We start from the raw sequence: 17,252 nt of genomic DNA on the forward strand, positions 1-17,252 counted from the left end.
CTCTTCTTAATTGTATTGCAAAGGACCAATAAAACAGATTTATCCTGTTAGCAGAAGAAAAATAATTTATAGTTCTCCATTTCTACTAAATAAGAAAGTACAAGGTGTTCTTTGTGAGTGCAATCTATTTTAATCCTGTAGTTGAATGAATGAATGAATGAATGAATGAATGAATGAATGAATGAATCACCAAATACATGTATTCCGTTATATGACTTCATATTCTGATGGTGCTCTGATGGTTCACTTTGTATTGAATGATCTCATGAAGGAAAAAGTCAGTAGTGTATCCTATCCTACTAATATTATAAATGTGAAAGTTTGTGGCTTTGGATGTTTGTGGGTTTGGATGTTTGTTCCTCAATCACGCAAAAATGGGTGCACGGATTTGCATGAAATAGATAGGAACCCCGATTAAAACATAGGCAACTTTTTATCCCGGTAAATGACATCACTGCATGACCACAGTGAAGGAAAGTAGGTTCACACAACATCACAGGTCCTTGAGCCATTCTAGGATAGGATCGCTGTAGCACACCTCCGTAGGCTCTCCATGTACAAACATGTACATACAGCTGGGTATCCTATGCATATGCAGCAATTTCGCTGAGCCAAGACGCAGGAGCAGGCTGATTGAACTTTGGCACATTTCAGCAACATCCATTCAGCCCTTTGTAACACAGAAGCTGCTCACACACTGACATAAGAACACCCCTATAATCCAAATGGCCAGATGTAGCAGAGCTTAAGCAGGACTGTAGCACAGCTCAATAAACTCTTCATATGCAGAGATGTACATACAACTGAGTATGCTGTGCATATGCTGTGATGTAGCAGAGCCGAGACACGGGAGCAGGTGGATCATCCACAACAGCAATTGGCTAAATATAAGTGGCTCAGCGGCAACACCAACTTGCAGAAGAAGTCGCAGGCATATGCTAGTATGAAATAAATTAAACTGTAAATTTTTTAGAAAGGAAAAATGGCATCTTGTTGACCACACCCAGCCTCAAGTTTCCTTTTCTCTGTATGCAGACACTATGTAAATGTTCATAAACTTGTCAATGTGTGAAAAGATTGTCTTCAGAAGCACATGGAAAAAAAAAAGAAAAAAGGGAGAGGGAGGAGGAGAGATCATGCTACAATCCATTTTGTGTAATGGAGGAGGAGGAGGAATGCACAAAAGTCTGGCTAAAGATCGCATCACTCTTGGATGCAATATCCTCCTATGAATGTGACGAACCTGCCAAATAATTAAAAACGTATTTAACATTCTCAGGATGTACAACAATCCTGCAGCTACTGGCAGTGCCTCCAAAACTAGAAGGAGGGTTGCTCTTGCCACCCATATTCTTATTGTTAGTAGTAGTAGTTAGTTAGTAGTAGTACTTGCACTCCCCCTCCTTTTGTATGTCTCCTGCTCCCATTTCTTTTAATGCACACGTTGCTTAATTATCAAAAAAAAAAAGCACTGAAATATCGGCAATTTTTTTGTGGCGTGTGTGACATTTTTGTAGAATAACATATCCACACTTTTGAATACAGAGAAACACTTAAAATATTTTGTTCAGGTTAACAATACTCTTCCACACTGTGTATGGGTGTTAGGATTGTGCAGTAACTGCGGCCATGATCTGGGCGTCGCTGTCTGTTCCTCTGCACAGTCCAGGGTTGCAAGGGTTAATCTGCCTTGCAACAGTCGGGCGTGGTCAACTCATTGATGGACTGGTGCATCGACCGATGGATGCTCGGATTGGGCAGCTGGTCTATTTGGTGGTGACCGCCCCTTGCCTATATAAGGGGGCTGGTCTGGACACCTGGCGCTCTATGATCACATTCTGAAACGTGTGTGTGTGTGTGTGTGTGTGTGTGTGTGCGTGTGCGTGTGCGTGTGCGTGTGCGTGTGCGTGTGCGTGTGCGTGTGCGTGTGCGTGTGTGCGCGTGTGCACGTGCGCGTGCGTGTTATAGCCTGTAAACATTAATAGCCCCAGCTAGTAAATTACCCCTGAGGTAGCAATGCCACAGTTAGTCAGGCATTGCTACCTGTGTGTGGTAGAACTCAGTAGGGTCAGCTAGCATTCCTTCTCAGACAGAGTGACTGGGAGTGGGCTTGGCAGTAGTTGCCTGAGTGGTTGGGTGAAACAACTACACACAGGGTTTACTTGGTCTCAGGCTTGTCCTGGAGTTCAGGCTAGCCAGTTTGTTTATTTGTGCGGCTGCTCTGACTGCACAGGACTCTGTGATTGGTAACAGAGCAAATCTGGTCATTTAATTTAGCTGGCAGTGACATCAACTGTCAGACACTGTTCACACCAGGTTTTTAGTAGTCAGTAGCCCAGAGGGCTCCGCAGGGTTTTTCAGTTGTTTAGTTTTTTTTAATAAACCCTGCTGACCATAACAATGGGTCAGACACCAGATCAGAGAAGAAAACAATATGAAATTCCTAAATGTTTCTTTTTTTTTAAAGATTTGAGCAGGTTTGATTGTATCAGGTAAACACAGAAAAACACTGAAATAATGTTTTTTTTTTCATTACATTAGTGAAGGATGCATTACTAGCAGTACCATGTCTACCACTACTACTGTATTACTTTGTGTGACATTTATCTAGAATTACCTTTGTACAGGCAGAGCCCTTGCACATACAGAGAAATTCTTAAATTATTTTGTTCAGGCTAACTATAATACTCCTTAATGAAAAAATGTTAACTCTTACCCAAAAATGTCATTAACAAATATTTTTCACTAACAGAATTGTCTTCTTCAGTTCAATGGTATGTCTAAAGAATGTGCATAGAGATGACATTTCCCTTTTGCCAGCAGCCAGTACTGTCAGACAATATAGATTATTGCCTGGCAATGAAAGGGATAACCGTCTGCCGTTGACTCAGTGAGCCTGTCCTATCTATGTCTGTCTATCCAATTCTATTCTAGTCCTACTAGTTAGCCTGTATGTAATTATTGCTTGACTCTCTAAGTCCTCCTATAACTAATGTTCAGTTTTATGACTTGTGCTTACTATAGCCTAGCTAATAGCTATGAGATGCAGTGAGATAGAACACAGATGTCTTTTCTTATCCACCATTTATACCAAATGAGACTGATTACAAGTGAACAATCTTAGAGTCCATATGGCATCAGCACTGTAAAGTTCACCTACCATTGTCTGTTGGTTGAGAGACTATCATATGTCACTATGATGTGATATGTGAGTCACTGTGCACATGGCATTGTTTGCTCTGTATTTTCTGGTCTAACATGTGGCCGCAGCCATTTTCTTGTAGCGTGGCCATTTTTGTTGGTCTGAAGTCAATCGCCATTTGTTTGGTTTCATTGACAATCAAACACTTTGGAATATTTGGGATAAAACCCAACTCATTATGAATCAATTCAGCCATTTCTAGACGTGAGCATGGTAGTAGTATTTATTTATTTTTTTTGCTTTATTAGATTTTTAAATTTTTAATTAAGAGTTTCAGACAGAATATGCCCACTAAATAGGAAATGCAATACTGAATAATTTATAATGAGTATATACTGAGCACGTAATATATTGTTGAAGAACTTGCTGGTAACGTGATATCTAAAAGCGACATGCTAGGAATAGTGTTTACTAGTTTTACAACATCAATTGGCCACATACACATGACAACTGTGTGCACAATGGATCTTAAAGAGGCCCACAGAGTTCCTGTATTTCCGTGCAAAGGAGTTGTAGACACATTGAGACAAATTTATTAAGACTGGCGCATTGTACTCTTATGAAATCATAAGTACAGTACAACACTGTTAACTGCCACTGGCATTATATCAAAACCGCATATAACTAGAAATTAATGATAAAAGTAATAAAATTTGCCTTCATTGTTTGTCAGTCTGTAACTTTTATTGCATGGTCCTAATACAGTCTTGAACAAATCCTGCAAAGAATACAGGCAAATTTTGATTAGTTTAATCTTGTCTGGTTTGCAACCAGTTGTCTTACAGACTGTGAGACGGCGAGAAGGAACTTTATAGGCATTGCTGAGCCTCTGGAACATAAAGATAAGATTTATTTCTTTTCAATTTTTGTTAAAATAATTATTTTTGCACATTTTCTACGTTTCCTTAAAGTTGTCCTAGTTTGTCGGCCTACTTTAAGAAGTCTATTTTTAATCAAAGCCATCGATTTTGGATTTTATATATTTTATATTTTTCTACGCTTCTGAAACATCAGATGTACTCATTCACTGTTTCCACTGCATTACTATAATTATGTCTTTCCATCTTTTCTAATTGTGTATCTTTCAATGGCTTCAAACTGTACAGTGTTTGCAGAAAATAAAATGTATCTTTAAAGATGCCTTGTAAAGAAACTCTAACAGTTAAAGGGGCTCTATCAGCAAAATCATGCTGCTAGAGCCCCACATATGCGTGCATAGCCTTTTAAAAGGCTATTCAGGCACCGGTAAAGTTATATTAAACTACCCCCCCCCCCCCCGTTTTAAAATAATAACCTAAAAAAGAATGTGCACTACTTACCGAACGTGCACGCTGGGCGGGCATTCAGGGTGTGTCTTCATCTTCTTCCCCGCCTCTTCTTCCTCCGATGTCTTCGGGTCCCGTCCTCCTCCGGCGCTTGCTCGCGGACACTGATAAAAAAAAAAATAGCTTGGGTGCATGTGCAGTAGCACACGGCTTCTACTACGGATACTGCGCATACGCCCAGGCTATTTTTTTTTTTTTTTATGTAGATTGTGAGCCCCACATAGAGCTCACAATGTACATTTTTCCCTATCAGTATGTCTTTTTTTTTTGGAATATGGGATGGAAATCCATGCAAACACGGGGAGAACATACAAACTCCTTGCAGATGGTTTTTTGCCCTTGGTGGGATTTGAACACCAGGACACCAGCGCTGCAAGGCTGCAGTGCTAACCACTGAGCCACCGTGTGGCCCCTTTTCCAGGCTATTTTTTTTTATCAGTGTCCGCGAGCAAGCGCCGGAGGAAGACGGGACCGGAGGACATCGGAGGAAGAAGAGGCGGGGAAGAAGATGAAGACACACCCTGAATGCCCGCCCAGCGTGAACGATCCGTAAGTAGAGCACATTCTTTTTTAGGTTATTATTTTAAAATGGGGGGGGGGGTAGTTTAATATAACTTTACCGGTGCCTGAATAGCCTTTTTAAAGGCTATGCACGCATATGTGGGGCTCTAGCAGCATGATTTTGCTGATAGAGCCCCTTTAAGTAAATTTCATCGCATCTTCCTTTTCATAGCATGTATAGTTAGAACAATTATTAATTGCCTAGTAATATGTTCCTATCAATGTTAGCCAATGTGATTTGACCTATTATATAACACAGTTTAATTGGCTTAAATATCAGTGGTACGTTGTCAACTGTTCTAATAAAATATCCAAATATCCAAGCCTAAAAATCATCTAATGAAGAAAAAACTTTTAATTAGACTTATACAAAGTGCAATACTAAATGAGGTGTCAAGGAGCAACTACAAAATATATTGGGTCTAACAGTTTTATATAGACAATTATCATCAATGATTTATCAGATGGTAGTCATGTCTCAAAGCACACAAATTCTTTCCACATGGGTCATTATTGTGTATTATATTGGAGTATTAAATTATGATCCATAATACAGCTGAGAATGACATTTACAGCTACGACTGTGAAATATTCTATCACTTTTGTTCTTCTTAATGAGCTGCTGCCAGCTCTTTTTCTATATTTTACATTTCAATATTACTTAAAGTTATACTAATAAAATGTGTTTGCAGTCTTTCACGTGGCGCAGACTAGCTCACTGCACGGATTTTCACCTTATAAAATGCTAATGTGGAAATGTTGTTTTTCAGATGTTTTCCAAATTACTGTGAGCATGGAGGATTGTGCTCACAAACATGGAGTGATTTTTACTGTAATTGCTCAGACACAGGATACATTGGAGCAACTTGTCATTATCGTGAGTATTTCAGTTATAAAAATGCGTGCCAAAATAATGAGGCTTTTGTGTACCTGCAAAAATAGTAGTTTTGCGTACTTACAAAAGCATTACTGGAGTTTTATTAGTGCTAGACTTCAGATTTTACACTTCTAAGTCTTAGGTTATTGGCATTTCTATCCCTAGTTATAGCAAGTTTTACAATCAGAGTTCGGCATATTTCCAGTTGCCACAATGCTGGGCATTGTTTCTAAAGCTTCTTGATCTGTTATCTGATATCTTTTTCTATAGCAACAGTATCATCATACAATGTAAACAGAAGCACCAAAACATAGAATTGCACCGTTTCTAAAAGACAATTGTCTTTCTGACCTCAAATAATTCCACTAAATATTAGATCTACATATAATATGTTTAGGCACAGCAAACAGTTCAGTATAATATTGTATAAAAGGAGTCAAAGAGATATCTGGAGTTATGTGTTACTTGTGTGGAAGTTAGCTCGGTAGAAGCAGTGGTGTGGACCGAAACAGTGAAGACAGGAACACAAAATGTGCAGCAAACTGGTTTATTTAGAAAAAACAGGAAAATAAATAAACCTTGACTTCAGACACAAAATAAACAAAACAAAATACAGCCTTATCTTCAGGCAAAACCAAAATTAACACCTGCTCGTCTGAGCAACTAACTAAACAGAATGGATAACCTAACTATACATGTGGCTTACTTCCAGCCACACGAACAAAACAAGTGCAATATTGTCTCACCGGACTCAGGGTTACAGGACAGAACCATACACCTTATTTCACCCCATGGAACTGCACTGGAATGCAAGAGCTGCAGCCTTTTTCCAGCTCAGTAATGAGCCAAGGATCTACACATGGGCTGAGGCCTACTCCAGATCCACCCTGAACCACACATATGTCAGAAAGCTGCGGCTGATATATCTGGACTCCAGCACTTTGACTGTCACCTTCTCACACTTGGCATGCAGGACTGCCCACACTTTTATTTGCTGCCCATTTAATGTTAAGGTGGGAAAACTAATCGGATTACATCAGTTTCTGAGAAAATATGCATTGTTCTTTTATAAAGATGACACTTATTTATTAAAATAGATATTTCAGGAGAACCAACAGTTCCTCTTTGACATTTTATGTAGATTTAGATAAAAAAAAATATCAAAAGGTGGGATACGGTGATTTTGTTATGAATACCTCTTTGATGTCTCTGCTGCAATGGGTAGATGAGGACAATGCAGTATATTAGATCAAACATCACAAGTTGCAACCCTCAGGACCATTCATCCATATTATAAACAGGGCTTATACCTGTATTTGCATCAGGCTATATTCATACTGCCATGAAAGCCTTTTGTTCATATCCTTCATCAGTAGCGAAAGGTAGAATAGTGATGCATTGTGAGACATAACAGGAAAAAACACACAAGCAACATATAAAATATAGCTATGCAAGATATATATTTTATTTTTACTCTTTTGAGTTTATTATGTATATACACACAATTCTTTAACAGTTAGTCCAATATAAATATGTGATAAACTTTGTTAAAAACAAACTAGTACTAAACATACAGTAATTGACTATTATTATTAAATATCACAGTTGATAATGGCATGCTTTCATTAGCTGAGAATAGACTGGTTAGTAAGGTAAAAGAAGCAGACGGTCATTATAATGAGATTGGAAAGGCAAGGTAATTGATCCTTGTGATAAAAAAGAACTTTTCTATAGGAGTGTTTGAGTGCTGACCTTATTCTTCTTTTATTCAATGTCATCCATTACTTTGTAAATTGTGTGTTGCTGTATTGTCACCAATGTACAACAATGCACTGATAATGGTGCTTTCTATGTGCCGGTGACATCTTAAGTGTATAAAAGTAGGTCTGCTATTCACAATAAATTTAGAAACACTATGATCAAGAGAGAAAGTAGAAATGTGGACGAACAGTGCTACATTTCTATTGAGCTAGCAAGCAAAATGTCAATGTCAGTAAACCGAGTGCAATGACAACTCACAGAACACAACCAAACAAATGAGAGATTTGTGTCTGGCTTTCATGTTTGGCGTTCACAGGAAAACAGAGTCATGACACGGAAGGACAGTATCTGTAACCTATAAGGCTTCTGTATTCTAGAAAAATCAAGCTAGTGGACAACCTGGTAAACTCTGAAAGTAAGCTTTAAAGTAGATTTGCTAAAAATATTCTAAGCAATAAAGCACATACATCTGATAGGAACTTCTGATAAAGTACATGGGCTGAAATAGTATTAAAAATAATGTAAGGAAAATTCAGCCTCGAAGAGGTAGAAGCAAGTGCTAACCGGAATGGATGGGTTTTGTGAGGCTTCGGAAACTTATTTTATACTAAAAAAAACACAGAACACATTTGGTGATGTCACCCAAATTAGGATTTCTTTTACCCCAATAAGTCAGTTACATTGGCACTCTATTCAGTCTATTGGAGAGGTCGAAGGTGCCCAGTTCTGGATGTATTTCCAAACCTTTAAAGATTATAAATTAGATATATCACTGTTGCCTGTTGTCACCTCTCATATTCATTTTAATGAGCGTGGGGGCCATATCATCTCTTCCAGGACTCTTAACAACATTGGCTGCATCTTTAGGGGTCATTGTTATGTTGTAGAATAAATAAAAAAAATAATCTATTAATACTTCTATTATTGAAAGAATTGTTATTTTGCAGTATTTTTCATAGCTGTCTAAATCTTTTGTACAGTAGCGTAAGTTATTATATTGAACTGTTTTGTGAAAATACATTACTTTGTTTTTCAGCTAAATATGAACAGTCATGTGAAGCATATAAATACAAAGGAAACTCCTCTGGATTCTTCTACATTGATTCTGATGGAAGCGGGTCTCTTGAACCATTCCTGGTTTTCTGTAACATGACAGGTAATCAACGCAATGATCTATGTGTGGTATACATACAGTAAGCATACAAAATAATTACAGATACCAGTATACTCTATAAATGAAGGAAAAATGTGGACAGTTCTCAGAATTTACGCAGTATAAAAGTAAAGTATACAAACAGTGAATGGCAGGTAATCGCTAACTATGAATCACTAGGCCTATTATCTTATTTATGGCCATCTATTATCATCTATTATCATAATTTATTGTCAGCTCTTCTATATGCTATATTTTTTTCCCAATGCACCTGTTATTACCTGTTAATTTCTGATCAGGGGTGTAACTGTAGGGGAGCAATAGGTGACAGCACCAACAAAGAGAAGGCTTTTTGGGACATGATTTATAGAATTTCTCCTGCCACATGACAGATATTGGGAGAGAGAAGGGTCGGTCATGTTGAATTTCAACATGATGAAACCTTTGTTCCTACAGGATATAAGCTACTGCTGGTAGTCTCTGGCAATGGTTTTGTCCTCTTTCTAGGCCCCAGTAACTTATAGCGCTCAGAGCTGTCTGCACAGTGCTATAAATGGAAGATTAGCTACTTAATTTTGATGAGAATCTTCTGCCTATTCTGAAACAAATGAGATAAGAGCATATCGAGGCAATGTTCTGGGGCAGCTGAGCATTGCAGCAGAAGATCTACCTTTTTCTTTGGAGGAAGGAGTGGATCTCTAATTTTGTCATGCAACCATTCTACAAACAAATTCTAACACGACTCTGAGCACTATAATGTACTGGGCGGGTTTAGTAATGATTTTGGAGCTGACAGACTCCCTTTAGAGTAAAGAAGAACACTTGGCTCAGCTGACTACGCATATTTATTGTAAATCAAGTTGGTAGTAAAGACATAGCAGGCACCAAATAGGGGTTAATTCACTTAAGTTACTTTCATAATACTCTCTTTATACACTTACATAAATGATCTATTAATGAACTTATTAATAGTATAGTCTGCTGAATATTTGATTACCATTTTCTACATCTGTTTTTCATGTGCTTGAATGTACTGTATAATGTATTTCATGTACTGCAATGAATAGACTACAGGTAATCTTAGAAGTCAAACTATTCTAAGACAGTTACGGGAGATCATTACAAAGGAAAATGTTTATTTCGCATCAATAGAGATGTATTCCTCTTGAGAAGACATGTCCTTTCTAAACATAACATGATTCTGTAGCAAGTTAACACAAAGGGATACGCTAACTGTCCTATTTGTATCAATATGTGACCCCCAGTAACTGATCTGTGTTTCCCTTACTGAGGGTTGCCTCACACAATGTCCTGGATGCAGTACACAGCCATAGCTATGTATCACCTGTATAACATTACTGGCCTTGTGATAACAGCAAAATCAGCCTTTCACTTAAGTGAAAGCATTGGAAGTCTAGGGACTGGAAGTGTCACCCTTTTTAGATCAGAAAGCAAAGGCGGTCCCAGCAATGAATGAGGCTATATTCACATTCAGAACCCCACGTGAAATTACCCTTTGGTTTTATTGTAATAGAATTAATAATGTTCATATAAAATTTTCACATAAAAAATAACAAAGCTTATGACACATTTATGATAACTAAAATACTGCTATACAGTAAATGATTTGGTTTATGCATGTTAAAAAAAAATCACTGTCTATTCCACAACAGATCTGGTTAATTGCTATAACGTCTGCATTGTCTGTGCATCCTGCTATTAAACAGATGGCCTACATTGTGCTATTGGCATCACTTTTATACCATCCCCTTTATTTATGTCTTAGCATACGTTGTAATCGGACTTCTTTTCTCGGGTTATTTTGTATTTGACTTTGAACTTTTCTTAAAACAAAACGAGAGATAAAATGTTAGTTGATAGCTAATGTTCACATTAGAAAGAACTGCATATATTATTGTGAAGTCAATATTTCAAGTCAATATTTCAACAGACACTTAATCCACCTTCCAACATTATAAGGAACAAGGTAGATTGTGCTTCACCCAGGAGAATTGAAGAACAGCTGCTGGTATTTTCATCACTTACTCAACGCCAGTATCATAAGAAAATTTTGCTGATCGTTCCACTAAATATTTAACCTATGAGACTGAAACATATGTTTACTTAAAGTACACAGAGATAAGGATTTACAGACTATATGCCCTCATTCTCTATCATGACAGGTGATTTAAGGCTGACACTTCTCTTACTAAATCACCATGTGGTTCCTATGTAAATATAATGGCAGGTTAGTGAGGTCAGAATTATATAACCTGTGTTACCCAATAAACTACAATTGGAGATTATGGTAAAAACTAAAAATGTTGTTTCATTAAAGAAACTACAAAACTGGTCAAGTTAGATTTACTAGAACATCCTATCCTAGACATAGTAAGACTATTAACACTTAGTAATGTTAATGGCCTTGTCTATATCAATACATTAAGAATAGAGAGAGAGTACCTAAATCAGTGTGGACACTGTATTAATAAGAGAGAGATTCCGAAATAAAGTGCGGGTACAACATAAAGGGAGACTGCCTAAAGCAGTGGAGATAATTCATTAACAGAGGGATACTGTCTGAATCAGTGTGACTACTACATTAGTAATAGAGGGAGTCCGCCTCAATTGATTCTGGCATTGAGGCAATGGGAAAATTCCAGGAGTGTCTTAACGGGCTGGGCTGTCTTGTCCTGCAGGAATATCTGGAGCTTGACAGCTTGCAGAAAGTTTGACAAATTCTCATAGGTTCTCCGAGTCAGTTGTCACTCCCTATAGCACACATGAACTTTGAAGGAATATCCTCAACTGTTTGGAATGTCCTTCTGCCAAACTGCACCATGGTGCGCAGATGGGGAGGGGATCCCTCTGGAGGTCTTCGATGAGGGGGAGTGAGTGTTTTTGGGAGCCTTGTATGCAGGCATAGCAGACAGATGTGAGCATGGCCAGGCCATGTCAAAAAATCCAGCTGCAACACCACGATGGAATTAATTTTCTGTGCCCTCTATTTTCTGTCCATTCAGTTGCCCGAGGGTGAATGCCATATTGTTGCAAGTACTGTATGATCGAGAGTAAATAAGCTGAGGGAACACATAGTCCCAAGCCGCTATAGCCAGAACACATCCCCAAAATCCTATATTTAAACATACATGCAGTACAACAATGTTAACATTGTCACAATGTGGTGGTATGTGACATTATGGTCATTGTCTATTTTAAGAACAGCATCCAGTACAATACAACTAATGCAAAAGAAATGTTTAGTGTAGAAAGATATCAACTTAAATCCTGTTGCTTAGACCAGAACAAAACTTTCCAAGGAGCTGTAGAAAGTTCCATAAAAATAATTACCATTCACATGGACCCAATCTAATATCCTTATCTTTTTAACACTGGCCATAAAATATCTCAGGGTTTACAATAAAACTTCTACATTTTTAAAATTCTTTCACCATTGCTTCTTTGTAGCTAGGAAGCCAGGGTGCATTAATTGTTGCTAAATTCAGATATCAGGAGAAAACATCTACTTCTTCTCACACCAGCATCACTAATGGATTACAAGTCTTACCATTCATTAATGAGAAAATAGAGGGACTGATCTGTCAATGTGATTGGCTCCCCAAGGAGAGATGAGTTAACTGGTTAGAAACAAACCCGATTCATCCTGAATTTTCCAAAACTTTTGGGGTTTGTCACCCATGACCTGAAGTGAATTTATTATATTTTGGGGACTTTTCAAACCTAATATAATAGGTGAAGACACATCTGTGACCCTAGACACATGACATCACTTAGGACATCATGGGGGAAGGGAAAGTGAGTATAAATGTTTATTTTTTTATACACCTCATCTGAGCCTCCACCTATTATACTCTGAAGTCTGAAGAGATCCCAAAATATAATAATTTCGCTTCTGGTTTTGCCCAAAGCAAACTGGAGGATAAACATCTCAAGTGCAACTATCTGCCCCAAGACTTATGTGCTTTATGGGGCCATGCAAGGCAATCTATGCTGTACTAAAGTGTGTATATAGATTGTGTACATAGATCAACCCTACCCTCACAGAATAGGAAACACAGGGATTAAATAAAACTACAATACTATACTGGCAGTGACTGACATTACTATGCCAAAACTCGGCAATACCGACATAGAATTGATTTGATAGCACCGCCATACTGTGACTGAATAATGTCTCCATACCATTGGTATTAATATAAAAGTTATTTTCTGTCAACTACAGTCTAAAGAAAAAGGCGTAAAAGACTCAAAATTCTGGAGAACTCATTTATGCATTCTGTGGTGCTTTTTAATGTGCTTACATTGGTAATAAAGACTATATATTACATTATTTTTGTGAACTTTTTAGTTTATGTATTGCACAATACTTAATTTCCTTTTTTTTTTTGCTAATGTTTTCTGAAATTCACTAGATACAGCAATAAGTGTATTACATCACAACAATACAGAACTGAATAAGGTAAAAAGTTCCAATCGGGAGAACCCTCATATGATGAATTTCAAGTACTCTGCTGATATGGAGCAGCTCCAGGCTACAATAAACAATTCTGAGCACTGCAAACAGGAAATTGCTTACCACTGTAAAAAGTCTCGAATTCTACATAAGCATAGTAAGTTGCAAGATTATTTTGTTTGCCACAGCTTAATGTACTTTAAAATATGTTTAATCCATAAATATTGCTGTTTCAAGGAGACATAACCTATTCACACATGCTTTCTTGGCAAGATTGTTCAGGGTGCAAAAAGTTTTACTTTACTGGCAGGAGTGACAAAAACTTTTCCTTTACATAACAACGAATTTAAAAGTGTTAAACAAAATAGTCCTTACTCTAATTTTATTAAAGAAAAAAACAAAAACAAATCCATATATATATATATATATATATATATATATATATATATATATATATATATATATTAAAGATAAACAATTGCATGGCAGAAACCCCTCCACAGGCAAAAGGGTATGTGTGTGTGTGTGTATATATATATATATATATATATATATATATATATATGTATATATATATGAATGACGTTTTGTCGGACCCAAACAGTCAAGACAGGAACACATAATATGCAGCAAACTGGTTTATTTAGAAAAAAAACTGGAAAATAAATAAACCTTCACTTCAGGCACAAACAAAATAAAAACCTGCTTGTCTGAACAACTAACTAAACAGTAATATTAACCTAACTATACGTATAGCTTACTACCAGCAAGAAAAGCAAAACAAGCACAACTTTGTCTCACCAGACTCAGGATTACAGCACAGACCCACACACCTCCTTTCATTCCATGGATTGTCTTGGATTACAGAATCTGCAGCCTTTTCTGGCCCAGTAATGAGACAAAGACTCACACCTGGAGCTGAGGCCTAGATAAGACCCGCACTGGACCACCAGCGCCGCACCTCCCATGAGGCGACCTGAAGCGACCGCTTCAGGCGGCGCTATGCCAGGGTGCCAGGGAGGGCGGCATTTTTGCTTACCTAAGCCAGTCCAGGACAAGCTGTCTTGGACTGGCTTAGCACCGAGCGGTGGATTTGGGAGACCTTAGGACAATATGTCAGTACTGTTCAATGTTGCATGTCCCAGTGGTTGGGATAACAACAATGAACTGGAATGGCAGCAAAAGGTGCACGGAAACGAACTGATAGGTTGTCAGATTAGGAGAATGATGTGTTGTGATCCATTCATTTATTCTGTACTGCATGTGAATTTGAACATAAAACTTTATCACCTCCAAAGACTAGGGTGGAAAATAGTGTTGACATAAACGATCAAAAGGCGCTTGCACAACCCTGGACTACAAGCCAGATGTCCAGCTAGAGGTGTTCCATTAACCTCATGTTGTTGCTCTCAAAAGCTACAATGTTGTACAGCAAGACAGCAACAAAGTCTGGAATGGAGATCTAACCTCTTCAGAAATTTTCAGTTTTACTAATCATTTGAATATGTCGATCAATCCTGTGATTTTCAGAATTTCAAGATATTTGTTTATGGTGTTGTAATTTCAATGTTGAGGAGTATATAGATGTATTTGTAGAGTTTATATATCCAGGGACTATATGAGTTCACCCTTTAGTTTAAGATTCCAATTTCTCATTTAAATCAATTCAATACTTAAATAATTTATACTTGAATGCCGAGGGCTTGATATAGGTGTGTTAAAGTACATTAGCACCAATATTCTACACTTTTGTCTTTCCCATATGGGTCCAGAAGTCTGAGATATGAAATCCTGTCTGGCGGGAACCTGTAGAGCTGTTTTTTTTTTGTTGTTTTTTTTTACAATTCCCATTCACCAGTATGGCCTCTATAACAGCATGGTGGGTTAGAACTGATTTCAATGGTGGTAGACTCCCTTTAAATTAAAAAATAAAAAGTACTGGTGGTTTTCTAGTCCCAAAACTAGCTCAAAAATTTAAATTTAAATCTATTTTTATTTTTTAACCCTTTCAGAGATTTATTGTTGGGGGGAAACAATAAAAAGAGTTTACATTTTTACAATGTGAAGACTGCACCAAACAACTCCTCCTATCTCACCTTCCTAGACTCTCTATATCTATGACTGTCTGATATTGGACTAAACTGCAGTCATATTTTAACTTTCAGTTTTGAAGCTAAAGTAAGCTTTAAGTCTTCTAGTTTAGCAGTTTTCCTCCAGAAAGTATTAATATTAAATGCTTAACTTAAAAGAAATCCGTTTTAAAGGTTGCATGAATCCTTTATAGCCATATCCCTGTCTAAGATGAGAAAATAGGTAACCTGTATAAATGGCTGAAAACAATTTTAGAAATTTCTGATCCTACATGTTTTACAGTACCTTAAAAATGTCTCTGCTGAAGCCGGGACATTTACCATTTTATAACTCTTGATAAAAAGTGATGGTCGGTAGAGATTATATTTATATCAAAGGAGGAAATACCCTTTCAGACATGGACTAAGAATACCATACCTAATTACTATGTGACAGATACCATTCATTACGCTGCTGCTTCCTTCTCATTAGAGGTATAGGGAGGAATATATCTATTAAGAATTCATTTTAAATTGAATATAACAGTTTTATTACATGAGGTTATGCTTCACATGCAATTCAATAATGGCCATTTCAACAGTAAATAATTTATTGCAGTACAAATGGCATATGAATTAACTTAATTATAGATACATTAATTTTAATGAACTTCCTCTTGAGACTCATATAGTAATATACCAAACCACAATCAATTTAACTGGAAGAAGCAGCTTTACTATTACTTAAATTCACAGTCCAAGCCATGTGAATATGAAAGATGGTCCAGCGGTATAAGTGCTGAATGAGGACATTTCTTAAGGCTCTGTGTCTGCTTTCATCAAACATATACCGTATATACTCGAATATAAGCCGAATTTTTCAGCCCAGTTTTTGTGCTGAAAAAGCCTCCCTCGGCTTATACTCGAGTCAATAAAAAAATTTTTTTTTTTCTTTTCTTAGGAGGGTGAGGGGGGGTCTATGACCAGCCACAATATCATATCAATGTATAGACTCTCCCATAAAATAGTGCAAAAAAAAAAAAAAATTAAAAATAAAAGTTCTTAATCCCTCCTTTCCCTAGAATACATATAAAAGTAGAAAATGACTGTGAAACACATGCACATTAGGTATCCCTGTGTCTGACAGTGCCCGGTCTACTGAATATAGGGGATCTGCAGTGCTCTTGTTCCATCGAGAAGGGGTTAATAGGAGCATTGCAGATACCCTATATTCAGCCAGACTGAATTTCAAGTGGGGGAAGAAAAAACAGTCCTCAAGCTCAGGGAAGGGGCAGACAGGCAACCAAAACACCCCCTCCCCTTCCCCAGCACTTACTGAACCCAAAAACTCCGACCATTTTAATTTTTTAAATTTTCCAGTAGCTGCTGCATTTCCCTCCCTCGGCTTATACGCGAGTCAATAAGTTTTCCCAGTTTTTTTGTGGTAAAATTAGGGGGGTCGGCTTATATTCGGGTCGGCTTATACTCGAGTATACACGGTAACCCCTGTAGCCACCAAAATCTATATGATTGTATATTGCCTAATACTCATAGGCTTCAATTATGTATACCTTATCCCGTTTAGATATGACGCTATATAAATAAAATTTATTATTATTATTATTAGTATTATTATTATTATTATTATTATTTATTATTATTATTATTATTATGCCTTTCTGAGGCTCACGTATTGCAAAAATGCAGTGGATTTGGCCTTTGTGGAAACAGTGCACTTTACAAAAAATAAAAATTCTATTAAATCACAGTAAGACTAGATTCACACTTGTGCTGGGCTCTCCATCACTTGTTTCCAAAGTATGTAGCGCG

At 37.3% G+C, this 17,252-nt stretch overlaps 1 protein-coding gene across 1 annotated transcript in view; it reads left to right on the forward strand.

Annotated features, from left to right (window-relative positions):
* CNTNAP4 (contactin associated protein family member 4) overlaps nucleotides 1-17,252 on the forward strand; it is a 268,813-nt gene that overhangs the window by 187,629 nt on the left and 63,932 nt on the right. Inside the window, exons 11-13 of the mRNA XM_075277554.1 lie at nucleotides 5,859-5,965; nucleotides 8,763-8,882; nucleotides 13,313-13,510. Of these exons, the coding sequence (XP_075133655.1) occupies nucleotides 5,859-5,965; nucleotides 8,763-8,882; nucleotides 13,313-13,510 (425 nt within the window). The remainder of the gene's footprint in view (nucleotides 1-5,858; nucleotides 5,966-8,762; nucleotides 8,883-13,312; nucleotides 13,511-17,252) is intronic.

The sequence above is a fragment of the Leptodactylus fuscus genome, chromosome 1 (assembly GCF_031893055.1).
Source record: "Leptodactylus fuscus isolate aLepFus1 chromosome 1, aLepFus1.hap2, whole genome shotgun sequence".
Classification (NCBI taxonomy): domain Eukaryota; kingdom Metazoa; phylum Chordata; class Amphibia; order Anura; family Leptodactylidae; genus Leptodactylus; species Leptodactylus fuscus.